This window comes from Chiloscyllium punctatum, chromosome 6, assembly GCF_047496795.1.
Source record: "Chiloscyllium punctatum isolate Juve2018m chromosome 6, sChiPun1.3, whole genome shotgun sequence".
NCBI classification, from domain to species: Eukaryota; Metazoa; Chordata; class Chondrichthyes; order Orectolobiformes; family Hemiscylliidae; genus Chiloscyllium; species Chiloscyllium punctatum.
In genome coordinates this window covers 20,206,066-20,223,751 of record NC_092744.1, presented here as the reverse complement: position 1 = coordinate 20,223,751, position 17,686 = coordinate 20,206,066, and the positions used below count along the sequence as shown (strand labels likewise).

Sequence of the window (17,686 nt, the reverse complement as noted above, 5' to 3'; positions counted from 1 at the left end):
CCAGAGATGAGCAGGTTAGGTGGATTAGCCATGTTGAATTGTTTTGTAGTGTCCAGGATGTGCAGGTTATATGAATTATTCATGGCAAATACAGGGTTCTTGAGATAGGTTGGGGTTCTTGGTCTGGGTGGAATGCTCTTTGGAGGGCTGGTGCAGATTTAATGGGCTGAGTGGCCTAGTTTTGTGCTGTAGGATTCTATTTTCTCATTGAATGGCAGAAGGGGCTGAATAGAAACAGCTGTTATTATGTTCCTATAGCAATGATATCTCAACAATTATCTCAACAAATATCTCAACATTTTACATTTTGTTTTGTTTTATAAGACAGGTGATGTTGTCATCCTAAAACAAACGATCATAGGAAGAGTGATTATAATATTGTCAAAATTTCAAGGTGAGATTCACAGTAAGCCAGAAATTGCAGCATTGAAATTAAACAAAGTCGTACACATGTGAACCAGCTTCCTAGAGTAGCTTAAGAAAATAGGTTCAAGGTGTAGTGTTTGAGCACCAATGAACACTTAAAGATTTCATAAATTACAACAAATGCATATTCTATTGAATAGCTCAAACTCTATAAGAATAGTCACCTATCCGTAGAGTTTTAACAAGTATTAGGAACTTGCTTGCAACATTGCTAAAAGTACTAACTTTGATGATTGGGGGAATTCTAGATAGCAAAAAAAATGGATGGGGAATGAAGAAGTAAAATATGATTCTAAACTATCTGGAGAATTAAAACAAATTAAAAAAGCATATACAGGCATGTGAAACAAGGGAGGTTTAGCAAAAACAAATTGTCGCCTCCTAGAACCTGAAGCTGAAGAAACAATAATGGAGAACAAGGAAATAGCAGAAGCTTTAAACGATTCTGTATCTATTCTGCATTGATACCACTCCACTATTGCCATTAGCGTTTCCCTTTCTCTTTCATTCTTGAACTTGTTCTGCTGGTCTGGTTCAGCTTCTGGACAATGGAAACCTATTCCTGCTACAGATGCTAGAATGCTGATGGTGGGGGATTCAATATTGGTAATATGATTGAATATGAAGAGATCAGTTGGATTCTCTTGAAGGTCATTGCCAGGCGCTTGTTTAGTATCAATGGCTTTATTTTCTATCGACTCCCAGCACTTTAACCTTCATCTGGTATTTCCACCGTTTAATTAGTTTCATTATTATATTTTAGAAGCGACCATAAATTGATGGTAAAAATGCTCCCAACTGTATATTGTGTTTGTGTGTGTGTGTTTCGTTTAATTTTCTCTATGGGATGCGCTTTAATATGGCCGCTGGCTTTCTTCGGGGACATGTTAATTATTTAGGAAATGTAGGTTGGTCCAAGTTGCCGTAGTTTCTATTGATTGAGGCCATATAAAGCCGATTGGTGGCACGGTGATGGAATTACAGCTGCTGCTAACAATGTGCCGCCTTATTCCATGCTGGTTTTTCTTGCTGCTTCTTGCTCCCACATGTTTGCTCAAGAAGCCAAGCTGCTGGCGATGGGGGACAGATGACTTGCTCGGAGTGTCAAAGGACGGCGACATTCTCCTCGGTGGAATTTTCAGTGTCCACGCCAAAGTTGAGTCGCAGGATCTTTCCTTTGAAACACAGCCAAAACCCATCGTATGCAAAACGTGAGTGGAGCCGTACCAATGGAGAACACAGTTCAAATAAAACTTTGAATTGTGATTAATTTTGGTGCGCTTTGTAATAAGCTCATCACTTAATGGTGACAATTGTTTCATTACTGTAAATGTACTTGTTATCTGGGTGTGTTTGTTATAGAGGTACTTTGCGTATTTTGCTTTTATTAGTGATTATCCGTAGCTTCTTAACCATTATGCAGAAACATTGCCAGAGAAATTTAAGATGCAAGACCTTCCAGTGACGAGGCAACTCTAATGCCAGTTTTCTGTAATGCTTTAAGTCAACTCCGTGAAAAAAAGCTCTCGATGTTTTCGAATTTCCAGCAACTTAAAATCACTTGAACTGGCGAGTTTGGAAAGGACACGGTGCGTTTCCGGAGCAGGGCGGCATTTTGACACTGCAGCCGTTCGTTTCTGTTAAAATTCAGCAAATCTATTTGAGAAACCAAGGACTTCATTTCCCAGGTTGTCTGAAGGGTGCTTTGGCGAACTTGCTTAAAACGCCATTATATAAAACCCAAGAACTGCGGATGCTGGAAATTTGATACAAAAACAGGAATCACTGGGCGACCTCAGAAGGTCTGACAGCTTCTGTGGAGAGCAAGCAGTGAAAGTTTCGAGTCTAGTGACCCTCCTTCAGAACCTTTCAGATCCTTCTTCACTGGACTGGAAACATTAGCTCTGTTTTCTCTGCATAGCTGCTACCAGACCTGCCGAGTTTCTCCTGTCATTTCTGTTTTATTTAAAATGCAGTCGCTTGAAGAAAATAGCAGATACCCTCCCCACAGTGAGTCATAGTCACAGCGCGGAAATCAGCCGAACTTGTCCATGCCGACCAGTTTTCCTAAACTGACTCACATCCCTCTCAGCCTTCCCTATCCATGTACCTGTCTAACTGCCTTTTAAATTTTAGAAGTACTTGCCTATACACCGAGTCAAATTCAAATTCCTGAGCTCTAGAGGTGAACTCAAGTGTGAACTCAAGGCTATGCCTTGAATATTAGGCAAGTTTAGTATGATATAAGTTGTTTTCAGGACTATTTTGTTACAATGATCTAATAATAAAATAAAATTTCTTGTCAAGACTTTTAGAAATTGATACTTAAATTCAGGGAGGAAAAGGTACTGCAGATACTGGAAATCTGAAATGAAAGCAAAATGCTGGAAACGCATATCAGGTAAGATCTGTGAGAGAATTGGAGCACAGTATTCAGTCAAAGGCAACAGGATTTCACCGGCAGTCAGTGATCCAGCAGAGGTGGTATAAAGAACAAAGAACAAAGAAAATTTACAGCCCAGGAACAGGCCCTCCAAGCCTGAACCGATCCAAATCCACTGTCTAAACCTGTCGCCCAATTCCTAAGCATCTGTATCCCTCTGCTCCCTGCCTACTCATGCATCTGTCCAGACGAATCTTAAATGAATCCATCGCGCCTGCCTCTACCACTTCTGCTGGCAGCGAGTTCCAGACACCCACCACCCTCTGTGTGAAGTACTTGCCGTGTGTCCCCCTTAAATTTTTCACCTCTCACCTTAAAAGCGCGACTTCTCGTTACTGAACCTTTCTTCACCTTGCGAAAAAGCTTATCTCTATCCACCCTGTCTATACCCTTCATGATTTTGTAAACCTCAATCAGGTCCCCGCTCAATCTCCTTTTTTCTAATGAAAACAAACCTAACCTACTCAACCTCTCTTCATAGCTAGCACCTTCCATACCAGGCATATTTTCGTAAACCTTCTCTGCACCCTCTCCAAAACGTCCACGTCCTTTTGGTAATGTGGCGACCAGAACTGTACACAGTATTCTAAATTCGCCTAAGCAATGTCTTGTACAATTTTAACATGACTTGTCAGCTCTTATACTCAACACCCCATCCAATGAAGGCAAGCAATGAAGGCAAGTATGTTAGAACGTAAGTGACCTCCATTATCGTTCTGGAGTTAATGCTGAAAATGTGCGTGCTGTCTATATTTGGCATATTTTTTTTTACAAGTATCATCATCCACAGGCAAGTATTTTCACTAATTATTGTGTTTGTTTCACTAAATTGAAACTAGTTGTGTTCTTCACAGCTTTCGGTACCGGCTGTTTCGTTTTGTAATGACGATGATTTTTGCCATAGAGGAAATCAATAGGGATGACCAATTGCTTCCAAACGTGAGCCTCGGTTACCGAATATACGATACTTGTGGCACCCCTCCAATATCTGTGAAAGCAGCCTTCGACTTTTTAAACAGACTGGGAAAAATAGCATCAAATCCCACCTGCAAAAGGGTCCCTAACGTTTCAGCTATTATTGGAGATTCAGGATCCTCTCAGTCTTTAGCCGTTGCGGACTTAATCAGTACTTTCCGAATCCCAATGGTAAGACTCGTAACTCGGTGTATTAAGTTAATTAAACAATAAAATGTTAACGCAAAACTAAAAATCAACTTCTTCGAACAAAGATTTACACTTCACTTACAACTGAAGAATGTGAGATTATGATGCTTGTTAAAATATACTTCATAGTTTGTCGTCCATATAAATTTGTAGTTTAATAGACAATTTCAAGTTCTCTGTATGAAGTTACAGGTTAGCCAATTCTTATGGTTAGTTTTGAATCTTCATTGGTTTGCAATTCTGCATTGCAAATCTACGAAAATTACTTATTTAAAATGACTGATTGAAAATGTTATTCTGCAATTACCAACGCAATTTAAGTTTGAAGGTAAGACTTGAATATCTAATACCACAACGTGTTTTATATTTCCTTTAGCTGATGTTAAACAGGCCAAATGTTGCTTTTCTCATATGTAGCCACTATGTCCTTTCACTTGCTTTATTAATTTTGGATGCTCTGCCAGTTACTAGACAATTCTATTTGACCTAATGGTAATGGCCAAATTACCCGCAAAGGTACTGTATTCCTTAAATGCGAATATTAGCTCACCCACAATGATAGACAATTGAGCTTATTAGCAAACCTTTTATGCCCTGATTTGTGAGTTGAATAACTAAGGTATGTAAATTAAATTTATTTATATAAATATGCTAACTTGTGGGAGGTGGGCGTTGCTGATTGGCCAACATTTATTGCCCACAGCTAGCTGCCCTTGAAAAGGTGGTGGTGAGCTGCCTTCTTAAACTGCTGCTGTCCGTGTGTTGTAGGTAGACCCACATACTCTTAGAAAGGGAATTCCTGGATTTTGACCAAGCAACAATGAAGTAAAGGTGACATATTCCCAAGTCAGGATAGAGAGTGGCTTGTAGGGATGTATCTGCTGCCCTTGTTCTTCTAGATGGCAATGATCGTGGGTTTGGACAGTGCTGTCTAAGGATCTTTGGAGAATTTCTGTAGTGCATCATGCTCACAGTATACACTGGAGATAATGTATCAGTGGTGACGGAAAGGATGCTTGTGGATGCAGTGCCAATCAAGTGAACTGCTTTGTCCTGGATGATGATAAGTTTCTTGAATGTTGCTGGAGTTGCATCCATTCAGGCAAGTGGAGGTGTATTACACCACATTCCTGACTTGTGTCTTGTTGATAGTGGATAGGCATTTGGGAGTCAGGATGTGTGTTTCTCGCCACAGTAGTCCAAGCCTCTTACAGCTGTTGTATTTATATCATAAGTCTAACTGAGTTTCTAGTTAATAGTAACCTCCAGGATATTGATAGTGGGGAATCACCGGGGTAACACCGTCGAATGCCAAGAGGTGGTGGTTAGATTGACTCTTCTTCATGATGACCATAGCCTGGCATTTATGTAGTACAAATATTACTTGCCACTTGTCAACCCAAATCTATATATTGTCCCAAGCTTGAATGGAGGACAAACCTTCAGTACTATTGCTGGAATGTTATCAGGGCCCATAGTTTTGCAGTATCCTTTGTTTATAACCGCGGATTAATATCACGTTGATTCAGTCAAACTTGCTGAAGACTAGTACCTGTGATGTTGGGGACCAATAGAGGAGGCCATGTTGGATCATCCACTTGGTACTTCTGGCTGAAGATTGCTGCAAATGCTTCAGCCTTATTATTTGCACTGATGTGTCGGTCTCTGGCATCATTGAGGGCTTGGACATTTGTGGAGTCTCCTCCTTTCATAGAAGGAGTTTTTGTGTTTTCTATATAACCTTAACAGAAGCTTATTCATCTGTTCTGATGCAGGCAGGAGAAGGAGAACTAGTAGAGACATTCAAGGCCTAGGAGAAGGAATGTCAGCAAATTATATTGTAAGCAAATAAATTTAGAATAACTTTCAGGAATTCTGAGGATTTTGCCGCAGACTAAAATACTTGTGAAACTGTTGCAGTTATAGAATTAGAATACTTTGATATTTTTATTATAAAATCATAAAGGACAGAAGAGACCCTTCAGTCCCTGGGAGTCTGCATCCCCAAAATATACTGCTACCTACGTCAGTCCCACCTTCTGAGACGAGACCATTGCCTTGAATAACATGACACTTTAAATGCTCGCCTAAATACTTTTAAAGATTGTGATGTTTCTTGCCTCAACTACCTTCCCAAAAAGTGCATTCCCACTTTCCCACCATATTCTGGGTGAAAAAAAACCTTTTCCCTACATCCCCTCTAAATCTCCTGCCTTTCACGTTAACATTATGCTCCAATATTATTGACCTTTTGACAAAAGGGCGACAGCTGTATTTTTCTGTTTATCCGTTCCATGTATGACGATGTTGCTCCTTTAACAAGCTTATGTTGTCCTTGTGTTTTTCTCAGAGAGGTCGTAAAAGACACAGACTCCAAAAAGTCTAAGTTGATGGGTTTTAGGGTCAATTTGATTAGACCTAACAAATACTGCAGCAGGCAAAAGACTTTTATGTAAAAAAAAAGCACATGTACAGTGAAAAAAGAGCAACCAGTTCTCCCAGCACAGCTTTTCTCTGGTTTGGTTTGGTTTTACAATAGAGTTGGAAAACCTACTGGTTTCCAAAGAAGCAAGGTGAGACTGATCCTCCTCTCTATCTGGCTTCTCTCCCCTAAGACCCTGGGTTTGAGTTTACCTTTTGTGTCAGGGTTATTTACAGGGATTGTTGCAAGTATTGGAACATCACCATTAAATTGGGATAATCTGTTGGGTTTTTGGATAGGTTAAGTTATTTGGTAGGTCAAGTTATTCAGTATCCTGTTCACTTTTGTTCATCTTTCATTCTATAATCTTGTAAAGAAATTCTGTTTTGTTTGAAGCTAAGCAGTTTGACCAGCTGCATGTCTCCTGGAATATCCACTGCACATCTCCTGAAAACAACTCGCAAAATTAGGTTCTGGGCTACTTTCTTGAAATGTTTTGAAGAGGTTTGGCCTGGTCCATAACACATGCCCCTCATAACTTATGCACCCCAACCAGGGCTCCTCTCATTCTTCTCTGCTCCAAAGAAAGCAACCTGTGTTTTTCCACACCTTCTTCATAGTTCAATCCCAGACAACATGCTGGTTAATCTTCTCTGGCCTCCCTTCAGTGCCATCACATCTTCCCAGTAGAGTGATGAACAGAGCTGCACACAATATGCCAGCTCTCAAATTAAAACGGCAAGGGATGGAATGTATAATATAACATCAATTAGCAATGCCCTAACGTGTTAACTGCAGCCCCGTGGCTCCCCCCGCTTCTCTGAGTCAAGGGGTTTGTGGTTCCTGTGTTCTTCAGATAGGCTGTTAAACCAAGGCCTCATGTGCCCCTGTTGTGTTCATGCAAAACCCAACGTTCATTTTTCTAAGAAACCGGGGGTTTACCTGGCCAACATTCACTCTCCAAACACCATTTTAAGCCGATGAACTGGGCATTTGTGTTATTGTTAGCTTGCTGTGCGTATTTGACAGAGGCGTTTCCTCCACAATAACGGTCACTCCATTTGAAAAATATTCGCGTGAAATCTCTTTCTGACTCAGTGTCCTGAAAAACTCGAATGTGTCTTTTTATTTAATGGAGAATAATTTGGTGCACCATTTTATTTATTTTTCTGAAGGTGAGCTACGTTTCCACCTGCGTCTGCCTGAGTAACAGAAAGGAATATCCGTCATTTTTTAGAACAATACCCAGCGATTACTTTCAGGTCAGAGCGTTAGCCCAACTTGTAAATCATTTTGGGTGGACTTGGATCGGAACGATTAAAAGTGACGATGACTATGGTAACTTTGGAATGCAAGCTTTTCTGAAAATTGTGCGAAGTTTAGGCGTCTGCATTGCGTTCTCTGAATCCTTTCATAAATCATATTCCAAAGAAAAATTGCTGAAAACGATAGATACCATCAAGACAGCGTCCACAACCGTTGTGGTGGCTTTTCTCTCCCAGTCGGATATGGCCATTTTGCTCAGACAGATAGCACTGCAAAATGTTACAGGCATCCAGTGGATAGGAAGCGAAGCCTGGATCACAACTTTTCCTCTTCCACCAGCAGAAAGCAGACGATTTCTCACTGGCGCAATTGGCATTGCAATTCGTAAAGTACATTTACCAGGTCTGAAAGAATTCCTAATGCAAGTGCACCCATCTCTATTTCCTGGAAACCTTTTGGTGAAGGAGTTTTGGGAAAAATCCTTCAGCTGTACGCTCGAGAACATGGAAAACAAGACAGCGGGAAGGAAACCTAAGTCAGAGTCCCAGAGATGCACAGCAAAAGAGGATTTACGAGCTGCACAGAATATCTTTACAACTGTGACTGAATACAGAGTAACTTACAATGTATATAAAGCGACATATGCCATAGCTCATGCTCTTCATAATATGCTGACCTGCGAAACTGGTAAAGGACCATTTTACAACAACAGCTGTGCAAACATTTCAAACTTTCAACCATGGCAGGTAAAGAGCAATTCGTCCAATATGCCCCGTCTGAATTCGTGTCTGAATCTCATATGGGTGTAATTTTACATATTGCATATTTGAATGAATTTTCTGATGATCGTTGATCAGTTAACCAGTCAATTTCCTTTCAAAAGCTCCTGTATTACCTGCAAACAGTAAAATTCACGACGAAGATTGGAGAAACGGTATCTTTTGACGAGAATGGTGACCCAGTACCAACATATGACATCGTCAATTGGCAGCCAGACGCATTCGGTAGCACGAAGATTGTAACTGTTGGGTACTATGATGGATCCGCATTACCTGGGCAAGAATTTGTCATAAACAAAGATGAAATGATATGGACTGGCGCTCAGGTCAAGGTAAGGGTATTCCATTCTTGACAACGTATGGGGTTAGATCAGTTTTATCCGGGTCTTATTTCATTCATAGGAAGATGTCGAAATTCCATAAACTCGCGAACAAAGTAACGTTTAGTTACACCTAATTGGCGCAGTATAGCTTTAATCTAGAAAATTAGATTGACCCTCACTGAAATCGTCCTGATTTCTCGGTGTCAATTGATAAAATCTGTTCTCAACAAGTTGGAAAAATTATGTCCAATTTTAAGTTAAAGCACAAATAACCGGACATAGAGCCTGATATACAAAAACCATAGAGCCATTTAACGATCAAATTGTTGATGCATGAGAGGGAGATTTAAACAATCCTTAGATAAGCTCATGGATGATTTTGGGATAGTGTAGGAGGACGAGCTGAGAAGTCCACAGGTCGGTACAACATCGAGGGCCGAAGGGCCTGTTCTGCGCTATGTTGTTCTATGTTCTATGATAGTACTGTCCAGGCTTTGCGAGATTCCACTGAACCAGCTCTGCAGAAATGAGGAGTTTCCCGTAGTGTAAATACGGACCTTCTCTCTGGAACACTCGTAGATTAAAATAATTGAAAAGTGATTCAGGGCGGAACTGAGGCCATTTCTTTTAAGGCGGCGAGTTAAGATTTGCATTACAACCTGAAGGTTGTTGGGAAAAGATTCAATGATAAGTTCCAAAAGATAATTGATCAAAGATGGAATAAAAGCAGGGCTGTGGTAACGAATCAGGCAACAGGACTAATTTAATATCCTCTTCTAAGAGCAGATGTTTACACATGACCATCCTAATAAAACCATCCAATATTATATCACGGAAGACGTCCATTCTGATCACGTAGCATATGACTGCTCTTTGAAGAATCGATCGAATTAGTACCACCGATTTTCTCTCAAAGCCTTGCAATTTCTCCACGTCAACTTTTCCCCCAATCCCCTTTGAAAGGTCTAATCGAATCTGCTAATCAGTAAATTTCACACAGATCAGGAAGGACAGATCCTAGCCAAAGTGACATTCAGCCCGAGTGAGTACAGTATATCGTTCGGAGGATTTGTTGACAACATGGGAACTCAGTATAGATGGGAACGAGGTGCTTTCTGCTTGGCTCATTGGCTTATTTTTGGCTCATTGCTTGTAAGGTTTTTTAACAGGATAAATTGAAGCCCAGGATCAGGGGACCGCGAAAGGAGTGGCATCGCAGGTAAACCGTAAGTTCATTGGTTGGCGCGAACTACTAAGTTGACAACTGTTACAGGTTACTTACAGATCGAAGGTAAAGATAGAAAATACTTGTAGGCTACACATTAAAATACCCAGTCTGATTAAAAAAAAACTAAGAGCTAAGACATTAAAATAGATACCGGACCAAGCGAAGTGTAACTGCATATTGCAGGAGTTGGTAAACCCCATTGATGTTCATTGTGACCAGGTATGTAACAAGTATTAAATGCCTGAGGAATTTGTGATGATGTTGCCCCTTGAACAAGATTATTTTGTTCTTGGATATTTTAAAGAGAGGTCATAAAGGTAGAGGTGCCAAAATGTCTGGGTAGAGTCAAGTTAAACAATGTTACAAATCATACAATACCAGGTTATAATCCAACAGGTTTTTATTTAGAAGTACAAGCTTTTGGGGTGCTGCTTCTTCATCAGGTGGCTAGGGGGCACTGTCGACCACCACCTGCCGGCTCAAAGTGGAGAGGATCTCCAAGAAGATTGTACATATCAACATAGACATCAAGTTTCTGCAGAAATGCAAGAAAGGAGGAAAGATCCCAAAACGCATACAGATCATGAATGCACTCAAGTCAACCTACAATACAGACTGTGTTGAAAGACTTTGCCAACACACCTCTCACAAGCTCTTCAATCCCCACTAGCTACCCAATGAAGGAGCAGCACTCCAAAAGCTTGTACTATGAAATAAACCTGTTGGAGTATAACCTAGTGTTGTGAGATTTTTAACTTTGTCCAACACTGGTACCTTCACATTATAACAGTGGCAGGGTTGTGGTCAGTTCTCCCAGTTAATGTTTCTTCTAGTTTCTTTTAGTTGCAGCAGAGAAGCTACCAGTAGCAGACAGTTTGAAGCTGCTTGCAGTGGAGAAAGGTTCCAAGCTTTTTCAGATGGTTCCTGACTGGCTTTCTCTCTGAGAGTCTCTTTGGAAGTTATTTCATCCTGTCTGTAAGAATGTGTGTTTGAATCTATCTTTTGCAAGGGGGGGGGTTATGGGATTTTGTGGCAATTGGAACAGCTCTTTAGATAAATTGCCATATCAAGTCGGTTGGGTTTTCAAATAATTAAGTTATTTTAAATTCTGTTTTCTTTTGTTCATGTTTCAATTATAATGTTTAAATAAATTCTGTTTAGCTTAAAGCCAAGTGGTTTGACCAGCTACATCCTGCCTGGAATATTTACTTCATATCTGCCTTTAAAATAAGGAAAGGTTTGGGTCTGGGCTACCTTAGAATACTTTGAGGGGGCTTGGCCTGGTCCATAACAAACTCCAGCTCCAGTGCGTGAGCTGTCTGAACTTCAAACACTAACACGTTAGAGAGGGCAAGAGATACTTGGATGCTCTGTTTCAGAAGGCAGTCAAACCCATTATGTTAGCTGCCTCAAATTCAGTCAGCAGTCACGGACAAGAGGATGCGACTATGGGTGAGCCAGATAGAGGTATCCAGAAGGTAGTACTGAAGAAGATTCAGCCCTTGTACTTGCCTGACAGGTTTGAGATTCTTGCTCCTTGCGTGGATGAGAATGGGAGCTGTAGTGACGATGAGCAAACTGACCAGAGGACTATTGCACTGAGAGGCTTTCAAGGGAGTGGGGAAATGGAGAGAAATAACCACAGTTTTCTGTGGCCAGGAATGAGAGTCCCAAAAGCAATATAGCTTGGCTTGTGCCTGGGTTCAGGATATCTCATGAGGGTTGCGATGGAACCTGGAGTGGGACTGGAATTATCCAGTTGTTGTGGTTTATGTAGGTACCAACAATACAGGTAGTTAAAGAAAAGAGATTGTGCAGAATGAATATGAGCAGCAAGGAATCTAAATTAGAAAGCAGAACCAAAAATGTAATAATCTCTGGATTACTACCTGAGCTATAAGTTAATTGTCAACAAGATCAAAGAGCTAAATGTGTGGCTCAAAGATTGGTGTGAGAGAAATGGGTTAAAATTCATGGGATGTTGACATCAGTACTGGGGAAAGAGGGACGTGTTCCGATGGGACAGGCTCCAACTGAATCATGCTGGGACCAGTATTGTTGCGAATCACAGGCTAGGGCTTTAAACTAAAAAAAAGGGAGGGTAGATTCAATTGCATGGAAAATTATGGAAGGAGTTAGGGGAAGACGTTGCAGCAAAAATTAAATTCCCAAACAAGTAATATAAGGGAGAATGGAAAGGGTGAGGAATTTAATTTCAGGCACAGCAGACAAAGGGACAACTATGAGGGGGGCAGTCAGTGCAGGACGGAGGGCATTGCGCTTAAGTGCATGTGGTATACAAACCAAAGTAAACAAGCTTGTAATGCAGGTTGAAATTGGTGGATGAGAAGATGTGGGAAAGGCACAAATGCAGTCATCATGGGGGGTGTCAATTTGCAGGTTGGTTGGGAAAATCATATTAGTAGCAAATCTCAAGAAAGTGCATTTGTGGAATATTTATGCAATGATTTTTTGGAGTAGCTTGTGATCAAGCACACTAGGGAACACACAATTCCAGATTTGGTGACATGCATTGAGGCAGACTTAATTAAGGAGCTGAAGATGAAGAAAGCTCTTGGGGCAGTGACAATAATATGACAGAATTCACCCTGCAGTTTGAAAGGGAGAAGCTGTAATCATACATAACTGTAATACATTTGAGTAAAAGTAATTACAAAGGCATAAGGAAGGAGGTGGCAGAGTTGACAGGAAAGGAAGCTAATAAGGGAAGACAATGGAGCTGCAATGGCAGGGGTTTCTGGGGATAATTTGGGAGGCACAGCAAAAATTCATCCCAAGGAACATATTAAGGAAAGGATGAGGCAACCATGGCTGACAAGGGGACTCAGGTACAGCATAAAAGCCAAAGAAAACCACATACAATGGGATGTCAGAGGATTGGGAAGCCTTTAAGAACCAGCAGAGGATAACTAAAAAAGCAAGAAGAGGGGAGGAGATAAAATATGAAGCAAGTTAGCTGGTAATATAAAAGAAGATTGCAAGTTTTTTTTAGATATCTAAAAGGTTAGAGAGCTGCAAGAGTAGATATCGGACAGGTGGAAATTGAGACTGGATAAGTACTAATGGGGAACAAAGAAATCATGGAGGAACTGAATAGGTACTTTGCATCAATTTTCACATTCGAAGACAGCAACATGCCAGAATTTCAAGACAGTCAGGAGGCAGAGATGAATGTAGTGCCCATCACTAAAGAGAAGATGCTATGGATGCTGGAAGTTTAAAGGCAGATAAATGACCTAAACCAGATGGACTACTAACCAGGGTGATGGAGGAGAGAGCTGAGGAGATTATAGAGATACTGGTGATCATCTTTTAGGAATCACTGTAGTAACGGCGCATCCCAAATGACTGGAATTTGACTAATTTAACACCCGTATCAAAAAAGGGAAGGAATTCAATATGGGAAACTATAGACTGGTTGGCCTGACCTCAGTTGTTGGCAAGGTATGACAGTCCATTGTTAAGGATGAGATTGCAGAGTGCTTGGAAGTGCATGGCAAAATAATATGGATTCAGCACAGCTTCATTACGAGAGGTCAAAATCTGTGAGAATTCATTGAGGAGGTAATGAACAAGTTAGACAAAGGTGAGCCTGTGAACGTGATAGATTTGCATTACCAGAAGGCCTTTGACGAGGTGCCACTAAAGAGGCTGCTAGGCACAAAGTACTGGCATGCATCGAGGATTGGTTGACAGGCAGAAGGTAGAGAGTAGGGAGAAAGGGGCCTTTTTGAAGAGGTAATTCATGGCGTTCTGCAGTGGTCACTATTGGAACTACAACTATTCACTTTATACATTAATGATCTATATGAAGAAATTGACAGAGTATTTGCTAAATTTACATTGATACAAAGATGGGGAGGGACAGGTAGTTCTTATGAAGCAGGGAGGCTGCTGAAGGAGTTGGACATACAAGGCAAGTGGGCAAAGAAGTGGCAGCAAGAATACAGTGTGGAAAAGTTTGTGGTTATATATCTTGGTATGAAAAATAAGGGCATAGACTATTTTCTAGATAGAGAAAGTCTTTAGAAATCTGAAGTGCAAGGTGACTTGGGAGTCCAAGTTCAGGATTTTCTTGACATCAACATGTAGGTTCACTTGGTGGTTAGGAAAGCAAATGCAGTGTTGGCTTCATTTCAAGAGGGCTAGAATACAGCAGCAAAGATATACACTGAGGTTGTAAAAGGATTTGGAATATCATGAGCAGTTTTAGGCCACATATCTAAGGAAAGATGTGCTGGCATTGGAGGGGGTTCAGAGGAAGTTTATAACAGTTATGAAGGGCTTGTCATATGAGGAACAGTTGAGACTTTGTGTTTGTCCTTGATGGAGTTTAGAAAGATGGGTGGAACTCTGATTAAAAGTTGCAGGATGCTGAGAAGCCTAGATAGAATGCACATGGAGAAGATGTTACTTTACTAGTAGGAAAGATAAAACTGGGGACATAACCTCAGGATGAAGGGACAACCTTTTAGAATTTCTTCAGCTAGAGAGTGGTTAATCTGTGGAACTCACTGTTGCATAGAGATGTGGAGGCCAATTCATTGAGTGTATTTAAGACAAGGATAGATAAGTTCTTGATTGGTAAAAGGACCAAAGGTTAAGGGAGAAGTCAGGTGAATGGGGTGGAGAAGCATATCAGCCATGATCAAATGGTAGAGCAGACTTGATAAGATGAATGGCCTATTTCTGCTCCTATATCTTATAATCTTATGGTCTTGTGTTTCATCACAAATTCAGACAGTGAATTGCAAACTGCAATGAAGAGCTACATGACAAACCTTGTCAGGTCGTTTCTGATTCCTTTGCAACTCATTGTAATCTGTGCTCCATGGTCGCTGTCCCTTCCATGACTGCAAATAGCATCTGGTTTTGTTTATCCAAACCCTTCAGGCCTTGGAACAGTTCTTTAAAATGTACCTTATACATCTGTTCCTTTAGGGAGAACAACTTTGGCTTTTCTGCTGTCTCCATGTAAATGAAACCTCATACCCCGATTACATTGCAGGAAATCCCTCTGCAACAACTCTAAGGACTTGATATCCATCCCAATCTGTGATATTCACATAGACACAATAGATGTCTAAATTGTGTTTTATGACATTTACGCATAGCCTTTCTTTACTATTCTACCTACTATTCAGGACCAAGCTAAACTCCCTCAAAACATTTCAAGAAGGTGGCCCAGACCATAACTTTACTGGTTGTTTTGAGCAGATGTTGGGTGGATATTCCAGGAGTGATTCAACTGGTCACTCAGTCTCAAACAAGGCAGAATTTATTTATGGAGTACCGAATGAAACACAAACAAAAGACAACAGAATACAGAATAACTTAACCTATTCAAAATCTCAAAAGATTATCCCAAATTTATGATGTTGTTCCAAATTCCTGCAACAATCCCTATAAACACCCTTTTGCAAAAAAAGAGATGAAATCAAAGACAGAGTCTTATAGGAGAGAGAGATACCAGAGAGTTTCAGCACGGAACACCTTCATCCATGTAACTGTTTCTTTGATCAACAGCCTCAAAAACCGATTGCTTGCTAAAACCAAACCAAACCAAACCAGAGAAAAACTGAGCTGGGAGAATGGGCCACTCCCCTTTCATTGTACAAGTGTTTGTCTAAAAACTTAAAAGCTTCTTCAAGTAGATAAACTCAGATATTTCAGAATCTATGCATTTACGACCTTACTGAAAAAGAGGAGCAGCATCATCACACTACATGTAGGCAGCCAAAGGCTTTCACAATAAAAATTGTAACTTTTGAAAATGTCAATGTTTAATTCAGATGTATCTCAAGTTTCTCTCCGTAAAATTTAAACTTTAAGCTTGAAATCATATTGGGCTTCTTCATTCTTGTGACACCATTTTTCCTTTTTCACTCCGAATCAATGAATCTATAATGTCAATTAACAAAATAAATAAGGAAATTATACTTTGTGGCAGAAAATCAAGCATCTGCTCATGGATCAGTGACTCAAGGTTGCTGGGATTTTGATCTTGGAATGAAATAGGTTGCCAGCAATTGCTGTGCACATTTACAATTAGAGAGAAACTAACAAAAGAGACAAGAGATGGAAGAGTGAGGAGATTGTATCTAGGTAGAGATGAACATCTTCCAGAAAGGACAAGGGAGGAACAGGAGAAGAACATATGCTTGCCATTCCCTGATCACACTCCGCCTCCATAAAGAATATGGACCGAATTACCCTTCATGGCAGCCAACATAAAATGGGTAGGAACAAATCTCAAGGTGACTGCATATTTTTTCTCTCTAACATTAAGGTTCCCAATGCAGTTTGCTCCCATCCCTGTCCCAATGGAACAAGAAAGGCAGCCAGGAAAGGTCAACCCATTTGTTGCTTTGATTGTATTCGATGTGCTGATGGTGAAATAAGTAACATGACTGGTAAGAACAAGAAGGAGTATGATTTTCACAAAAATATTTTATCATGATTCATCCATTGTTTTGAATCAATTGCATCTATTTATAGATTCAACAGAATGCCTCAAATGTCCGTTGGAATACCGAAGTAACCATCAGCGAGACGAATGCATCCTGAAAGAAATTCAATTTCTTTCATTCGAGGAGACATTGGGTATTATTTTGGTCGCCATCGCGTTATTTGGATCCTCTATTAGCATCAGTGTCTTTGTTACCTTCCACCGTTACAGAGACACACCCATTGTGAAAGCGAACAACTCAGAATTAAGCTTCTTGCTTCTTTCCTCATTAACATTTTGTTTCATGTGCTCTATTACATTCATTGGAGAACCGTCCGTTTGGTCTTGCCCTTTGCGTCACGTGGCATTTGGTATCATTTTTGTTCTTTGTATTTCTTGCATTCTAAGCAAAACAATTGTTGTGGTGATGGCATTTCAAGCAACTCTTCCTAACAACAACCTCATGAAGTGGTTTGGACACAAGCAACAACTTTTAACTGTTCTTATGCTTACACTTGTGCAATGTTTAATATGTGCTGCTTGGATAACAATATCTCCACCATTTCCTGAAAAGAACAGTGATTATTTTAATGAAATAATAGTATTTGAATGCAACATAGGGTCTACAATAGCCTTTTACTGTGTCTTTGGTTACGTAGGATTTCTCTCATCTGTCTGTTTTGTGGCTGCTTTCTTAGCTCGCAAACTTCCTGATAATTTCAATGAAGCTAAACACATCACTTTCAGCATGCTTATCTTTTGTACAGTTTGGATAACATTCATTCCAGCTTATGTGAGTTCTCCCGGGAAATATACAGTTGCCGTAGAAATATTTGCCATTCTGGCGTCAGGTTTTGGTTTGTTGGCTTGCATATTTGCACCGAAATGTTATATTATCCTGCTGAAACAAGAACTAAATACAAAGAAACATATGATGTGCTAAATTGCTTCAATCAAGCATTGGATAATTGAATCAAACAGCACAGAAAGAAGGCATTTGGTACTAACTTTGAAAGAGCTTTCCTTTAAACCTCACCTCAACCCCTGTCTTTTCCTCTCATTACCCTTCGCAATCTTTGAAAATTACTTTGAAATAAATTTATTGCTATCACAATGCAATTGAATCAGATGTTGCTTTCACATCACAGAATTTGAAAGCAGCTCAC

General features: G+C 40.2%; 1 protein-coding gene across 1 annotated transcript; it reads left to right on the top strand.

Moving 5' to 3' along the window:
- The first annotated feature begins 1,533 nt into the window (after positions 1 to 1,533).
- LOC140478609 (extracellular calcium-sensing receptor-like) lies at positions 1,534 to 17,463 on the top strand. The gene is made up of 7 exons (XM_072571828.1): positions 1,534 to 1,637; positions 3,724 to 4,015; positions 7,631 to 8,467; positions 8,605 to 8,826; positions 12,892 to 12,900; positions 16,362 to 16,485; positions 16,571 to 17,463. The coding sequence occupies exons 2-7, from the start codon at positions 3,752 to 3,754 to the stop codon at positions 17,461 to 17,463; spliced, it is 2,349 nt and encodes a 782-aa protein (XP_072427929.1). The 5' UTR covers positions 1,534 to 1,637; positions 3,724 to 3,751.
- The last annotated feature ends 223 nt before the right edge of the window (positions 17,464 to 17,686 follow it).